This window comes from Aythya fuligula, chromosome 5 (assembly GCF_009819795.1).
Source record: "Aythya fuligula isolate bAytFul2 chromosome 5, bAytFul2.pri, whole genome shotgun sequence".
NCBI lineage: Eukaryota > Metazoa > Chordata > Aves > Anseriformes > Anatidae > Aythya > Aythya fuligula.
This window is the reverse complement of record NC_045563.1, coordinates 34,690,977-34,698,377: the sequence shown is the minus strand read 5'-3', so window position 1 is coordinate 34,698,377 and position 7,401 is coordinate 34,690,977. Positions and strand designations below refer to the sequence as shown.

Here is a 7,401-nt window from a genome sequence, read left to right as displayed (position 1 = left end):
GCAGCAATCTGGAAAACGTCCAGCAGCGCTTAGGCCAGCTCTGTCACATACGGGTCAAGTCCCTAAATGCCCTCATCTTCTGTCAGAGAAGCAAATCCGGAGTATGCTGAACAGTTATAATACGCTGTAAAAGCAAGGTGAGGATGAGAAATTTTGATTTTGGAACAAAGTACGTGTCTAGAGATACTGAGGTCTCCTACACTTGTGTGTGAGAGTTTGTAAAATTTTGCTTTTCTGTAGCCCAAACGGGTGACCTTAGCCTGCTGAAGTAAGAAGAATCTACCCAAATGTATTTGAAGGGAGCATTCAAATTACTAAAACCGTTCCCCTCACAGTGCCGACAGACCCAGATCGGCCTCCCGCGGCAGGAACCAGGCTCCCCGCCTCGCCTCGCCTCAGGGCACCCCCCCGGGCTCCCTCCCGCCGGGCACCTCCTGGCCCCGGGGCTGTGCCGGGCCGGGCCCGCTGCCGCGGCGCTTGCGCAGGGAGCGGGCGGCGCCTGCGCGGCGCAGCCGTGAGGCGGCGAGGGGCGGGCGGCGGAGCGGGCCCGGGGGCGGCGGAAGCTTGAGGCGGGCGGCGGCGGCCGCGTTTTTCGCTCCCAAGATGGCGGACGGAGGCGACGGAGGGCCGGCAGCGGCGGGCGGCCGCGGCCCCGCGCAGCCCCAGGAGCGGGTCTCGGTGAGGCGGCTGCCCGGCGCGGTTCCCCCTGCCCCCGCTCGGGGGCAGCCCGTGCCCTGCCCGCCCCGCCGCTCGCTGCGGCTGCCCCGGTGGCTTCCGGCCGCGGGGGAGAAGCGGAGCGGGCCGGGAGGCGCCGTTGTGCGGCGGCACCTGCCGGGGGGCGGCCGCGTAACGGCGGCGGGGAGCGGGGCGGGACGGCCGCGGCTTGCCCCGGCCCGGCCCCGGGGAGAGGAGGGCTCGCCGCCGGCTCGGGTCGCGGTTTGGCCCGGGGGGGCTATCCCAGGGCTAACCGTGAGGAAGCCTCGGGGCTTCCCGGCGTCCCGCAGGCGTTTTGGGGTGTGCGTGTGGCTCCTGCCCTCAGCCCGGGTGGGGTGCGTGGTTAAAGGCTGCGGAGCAACCGAATAAACGGCCGGTGTGGGGCGGTGGGAGCGGAGCGACAGAAAGGGAAGAGGGGAAGGGGTGTGGGTGCAGGCAGCGAGTTGTTTCTGTGCTGAATAAAATCATCCCCTCTTTTCTCTGTGAATTGCTTTAATCGTGGATTTAGTGTTTGCTGAGCACTCCTTGATCTGTCTGGAGGTAGTAGGTGAAGGGCCGTGTGGGCTTTCCTTTGCAACCCTGCAAAGTAACTGTAACTGTTGCAAACGCTCCTGCTAAAGTAGATTAAAACCTGTTGGCTGCCCATTTGCTAGCAAAAAGTCTGAATTTATATAGGGAATCTTACATTTTATGTTATTTTTTCCTGTTCTCCTAATAAGAACAACAAATAACCTGAACGTGTAGTCCAGTGTTGAAACTCTGGGTATTGGAAAGCTGGGCACAGGGAAGTCCGCAGAATGATGGCACCATTTAGTTCGAAAAGACCTCTGAGATCATCTGGGCCAACCTTTAACCTGGCATTGCCCACCGTGACTGAAAAGAGGAAGATACTTGGGAAACTGTTCATGCGGGCAGCAGTGCTAAGCCACCAACTGTCGTGTGTCTTACCTTTCCCCAGAATCGTAAGGATCAAATCCAAGGGGTGCAGCCTGTGCATCCAGAGCCATTTCTGAGGAGAACTGTATTTTGTGACTGTAACAGACCAGCACGTGGATTTCTTTCTGCATTATAAACAGTTTGATTTTAAACTATTAATAACGTAATCTGTTTAAATTATGATGTCAAAAAATGAAACCTGAGTTGAACTTGTTAAGCCTGAGAGACCAATATAGTCAGAGAGGTACTGAGGGCAATTGTTGCAATTGGTGGCAAAGCAATCCGCAATCTGCAATTGCGTTATTTGGGAACATAGGAGGCTGAGTTAGCCCCAGCAACGAATGAAACTGATAATACTGGTACTATGAGGAATGCGGGGGAAGATGTTGAAGAGCTCCTCAACTGTTCAGAGTTGATACTGGTCCACTCAGTTGTCTTAGTTTTTATGTGGTTTCAGCCAACTGAGAGTCTCTGTGCCAGAATTGCAATTATTTCAAGTTCCAAGGGAGTCTGTTGGCCTTGCAGGTGACCGCCCAGGCTCCTTTGCTTGCCACATGTCCTAGAGAGCTCCAGGAATTTTCAGAGTGAGTATGGGGTGGAGATATTACCTCAAGGGGAAAGCAGAGCTAGGGATTTGGACTTAAATGGGGCCTGACAGCATTTATTAAGTCAGATTGCAGACATGGTTAGAGTGGTGCTGGAGTCAGCTGCAATCTGGAAGCAGTGTGTCCAGTTTACTGCGGTATTCAAGGTGGTACTAGTTAGATGGAACTAACATATCCTCTCTGATTCATATTTTCACTGCACAGAGCTGGTCTAAATGTCCTTTTGCTGTGGTGCTAGGATCAGGAGCAGACACAACTGGCTGAATGGAGCAGCTTAAGTCTGACCAAACACATCAAATCTGTCCCAGTGTCAGTACAGTCAGAAAGACTTTTGCTCTTTTCTCCTCTCCAGCTTTGAGGCAGGTGGTGTTTGTGGTGCTGGGTTACATGTGGCTGGGTGACACTTGGGCTAGTAAACCTTCCTGGCGCGCTGGGTGCTCAGTGCAGAATTACCCGAATGGTTCTGCAGGAGCCAGCCTGAGGCTGGCATGGATGGGGATGACTCAGGTAACCAGCTCTTCTGCACCCAGCCCAACTCTGTGGTTTTGCCTGTGCATTTAACTCTGAGTCTTCTGGTTGGGTGATTGTAGTTGGGAATACCTGAGCTGGTTTTTCACTGCACTGGCTGCAGTCTTAAAGGTCCCATCTGCGCCTTCCTCTTCTCTGTAGTGGCTGTATTGCTTCTTGAGCTGAGCTGTCCCTGAAAAAGATACAGCTGCATTTGCTATACTGGCGCTGACCTAGTTGTAAACCCTGTTAGCCAAACTTCAGTTCTTTCAGTTTTCTGTTCCTAGCAGCATCCCCAGTTTGCTTCTCTGACTGATGGGCTGGACTTGGCTCGTCTAGTAGCTGGCTAGCAGGCATTGCCAGTGGCCAAATAAAAGCCTGCTCTGCAGGCTGGTTCCAGCCCTTTGGTTGTTTGTCCATCTGTATTCCAAGCAAATTCCAGTTTGACTCCTACCTGCTTTGGTGGCTGATCTCTGGAATATATCACTAGGGTTTAGGTACTAAAATACTTAAAGGATTTTCATTCATACTAAATCCTCAATTTTTGATGTATGAGTAACTTCTCAGTAATACGCGTGAAGAAAAGGGATTTTTTTTCAGAAGTCTTTTGTCATCAGTCAATATTTATATATAAAATGTAGATCTAAGCGGGATAGCAATGTAAAGGAAGAGCAAAATTTTGTTATTAGGGTATCTCCTTGAAAGTCAGGAAAATAACTTGATTTTTAATTTTAAATTCATGAAGCAAAGTGTGACACAAATACAGCCACTTGCGCGTTCTAAAGTATTTCAGATCTTTTTATATGGTTCAAAGCTATTATGTAGTTGAGAGAGTGCGTGGGAGGAGCCCTGTGTTTGTAGCTGTGTTGTACTCAAGTACTAATAGAGAGTGGATGTTCGTATGCAGGTTATTTCATGAGACTAATAAAGTGTCTGTCAGATGGCTTATTTTGGAGTTGCAGTGACTTCTTTCAGTTTTAAATCTGACCTCTCCTGGACAGAGTTAACAGGCTCACACTCGATGACATGTCCATATAATTTTACATCAATTTATGTAAGGTAAATTAGTTTAAAACATCATCGCTAGGCAAACTGGCATATCTCCAAATTGCACGTAGTCCAAACCACCGCTTTTAGAAGAGTGCAGAGTATTAGCATGCCCACGAAGCAGAGGCTGTGAAGTTGCGACAGGTAACTGGAGCATCGCCAAGGTCCTGCCCGTGTCCTCGTGTATTTAGCATTCAATTGAAGTGCTTCCTTCTTGTTGTGGCATTGAGCAACGCTGTGGTTTTTCCTTCCTCGTCTGCTTTCATGTTTGCTCGTATTTCTCGGTAATTTTTGTGCCTTTCCTTAGTGCAGAAGTGAACTGTGATTGTGCAGGTACATCAGTTTTCTTCAAGTTATGGTTGCTGTATGCTGCTGTGAGGGGTATGTGACTCCTGGAGAGCGGAGCTGCGAGTGGATGTTGCTGGTAGCCTGTGACTGCCTAAGTGGCTTCTGGATCCCAGGGCACTAGAGGAGCTAGGGATAAACAGATTGCTTTGAAAGGTGCTGCGTTATTAGTGCTGAATATTGATGGATTCATCTGAATGCTATAGCACATTAATTCAGTGCAGAATGAAAGTACGTATACAATGGATCCTAAAATTCATGATGTTTGGGAAAAATCGAATTAATGTACCACAAGTCTGAGTACACAGGAATTAATACAAAAACCTAGTATAAATAAATTCCCCACCTCAACGTAACAATATTAAATGGAATTGCTACTTTATAAATATCCACTGTGGCTACAGTGAAGTCTGGTGCTAAGAAATTAATTAGATATTTTGTTCCCCAGAGGGTAGGAGACCACAGCAAGGATGCTAAGAATCAAACAAGGAAAGGAACAAAGCCTTGTCTTTGTTTCTCTAGAAACAAAGGGAACTTGAGTCTGTCAAACGAAGAGTCAGTACTTCATGAAAAGGTTCTATTTTAAAGCTTCTACCAGAATACTACAAATAACTCTGCAAATCTGATTTTGCTATTTTTCCAGGGAGAATAATTATTTTTCGAAGTATTTGTTCTACATATTGTTTTGCTTTAATACCTGATACAGAATTCCTGTTCCTTGTTGTGTTACCATGTAATTATACATTGCTATCTGCCTAACTCAGGTCTGACCCAAAAATTGGCAATGTGAAAGGTGTTCTGATTCCATGTCTCAAAGATCTGGGAATTATTTCTAGAGTGTCTTGCTATTTTGTTTTGCCTGTGGAGCCTACTTGGTAGTAGCCTGCTAATTTTGCAGCCTGTTTAAGCTAGCGTGCCCAGTTGGCAGGCAGTTTGATAGATAACTACAGGCCATGATTTCACTTGAAATAGCTGCTTGGGTGCCTGTCTGCATCCAAGTGCTTATCCCAGGGAAGTGAAGCTTCGTGCGAGTTTGGAAATGAGCATGATTTAAAAGTGCCATGTGAGAGTCAGGGAGGTTGAACAGCCCAAATCTGCGCCTTGGGTCCCCTGAAGGTGACTTTGGTTTTAGCTGTCCAGCAGCTGAAACAGTAACTGATTGTGCTGCTGGTCGATTCTGTTTCTCTGGTGGTTCTGCGAATCTGGTAGGTGTTGGAGACTACAGGAATCGAGGTAGGTTTTTTCTGTAGACCAAGCTTTAGTACTCTGCAGTGTTATTAAGAGCCTCGTTCCCAGTGGGTGAACACCTGCAGCATTAAAGCATCTTTTAACATTAATTGGCACCCTGCTTTGGCTCAGGGGCCGAGGTCTAAATGAATGTAGAGATCAAACACTTCTTTCATGTCTTCAGGTCAGAGTGGATGTTTTGTTAGGACAATGTTAAATAATTCTGAATGTTACCTGTGTTGTGCCAATAGAAAATAACTTTTGAAACCAGACTTGCTGTGTTCAGTGTAATTACTGATATCCAGAGCAGACCAGGGTTTGGTACGTGGCTGGTTCCCAGCTGTGTTATGTAAAGGAGGCATGTTACTGACGTGTCAGAAAGCAGGTGTTCTGTAATTGAGTACTAAGTCTTTTTTTTTTTTTTTTTTTTTTTTTTTTTTTTTTTTTTTTTTTTAAGCTTAGATTCTCCACTAACCCATTGGCTATACTTTGTGAGAGTAGATGAAACACATTGTGAGCAACTACATGGTGCTAGTATGACAACACTGGTCATCTTCCAGTTTCATTCCCTGAACAGTATTGAGTGCCTGTTCATCCCCTTTCCCGATTTTTTAGAGAAATTTTTCTATTTGAATAGTACATTGGACAGAACTACAGTTGTGTTTGTAGCTGTGTATGTATTTTCTCCAGGCTACTGGAGAAAACAGTACATAGATTTTTTTCCAGCAATTGAATATAAGGATTAAGTGCAAATTACTGCAAGCTGACATTTGTATAATCTGCTTGGTACTTCAACAGTTTCTTTTGGACGTGTGGTGTGGTGACGTGAGATGATTTTGATAGTTTTGTGCTTCATGATGCATTCAGGGTTGTTTGTTGTAATTGTCTTGTTTATCCCCCTATCTTTATGGATCTGCAAAAATGAAATCAGGAAGAAAAATCTTTTATTTTTTTCCTCAGATAATAGAACTTATGCACCTAACAGCTTTTAATTTGACTTGAGGCAGGGAAGAACAAATCTGCTAATTGGTTTCTTGTACTTATTTGAAGCCTCTTTTTTTTTTTTGGAGAATAAGTATCTTTGAAGTTGAGATTAGTTGCCAAGTCTACTTGCTATTTTTTCTAACGTAGTGCTTAGGTGGTCCACACTGCAGTTGGATCTTATTTTCAGTGTGTTAGAAAACTGATAATTTTAAACTAAAATAAACAGGAGGAAAAGTTGCTCTAAAAAATTAAAACCAGAAGCTCACAGGAAAATGTTAGTTAAGAATCTCTTAAAGTTTGCTTTCAAAGGCAATTTTCAGTGGTCTGCAGGTTTTAAGAACTTGTGCCTGTTTATCCTTTTGAAATGTCTCTCATGACTGCTTAATTAGACACTGTCAGATTCGAAGTTTTGTGGGATCTGTTGTTTTGCTAATCTGTTTAGTGCCAACTGTTCTATGCATTGAAGTAAAACAGCCTTTTACATTTGGTATTTCTGTTGAATGGCACCTGCTCAAAATTAGCATGTTCCCAACATTTTATACATTTACTTTTGAAATGCTGCTTGTCCCTGCTGTTTCGACAGGCAGCTGGTATTGCCATCTCTCGCTTCACAGACTTATGCTGTGCACAAACTAGGCTTTTTCCTGTCTGCTTCTTTAAGCTGGAATATTGGAGCAGGTATGGTTTTTAGTTTGTGCTACTGGCAATATTTGTTCCTTCAAAATTAGCTATTTAATACTTTTAGGTATTAATATTCCTTCTTTTCACTGATGACATCAATGCATATTTCTAAAAACGTAGCCTTGAATTTATGCAGTGAAAGACCAGCGTGTCAATCAGCGCAGTTAAAGCAGAGCTGGTCTTTATAGTATCGCCAAATGCAAATGGTTAGTTTGAAAAGGCTGGAGAATTCAGAGAGAACTGTGCTCGGAATGGAAAACAAACTGTCACGGAGGTGATGGCTACTGAATGAACTAAGTAATAAGCCTGTTGCAATGACAGAGAAATTCCCTCATAGTGGTGTGAAATCTCATTT

General features: G+C 45.4%; 1 protein-coding gene across 2 annotated transcripts in view; it reads left to right on the top strand.

Moving 5' to 3' along the window:
• The first annotated feature begins 563 nt into the window (after window positions 1-563).
• The window catches only part of UBR1 (ubiquitin protein ligase E3 component n-recognin 1), a 60,969-nt gene continuing 54,131 nt past the window's right edge, over window positions 564-7,401 (top strand). For both annotated transcript variants that reach the window (XM_032188085.1, XM_032188084.1), the window contains exon 1: window positions 564-678. In XM_032188085.1, the coding sequence (XP_032043976.1) occupies window positions 604-678 (75 nt within the window). In that variant the 5' untranslated portion in view covers window positions 564-603. The remainder of the gene's footprint in view (window positions 679-7,401) is intronic.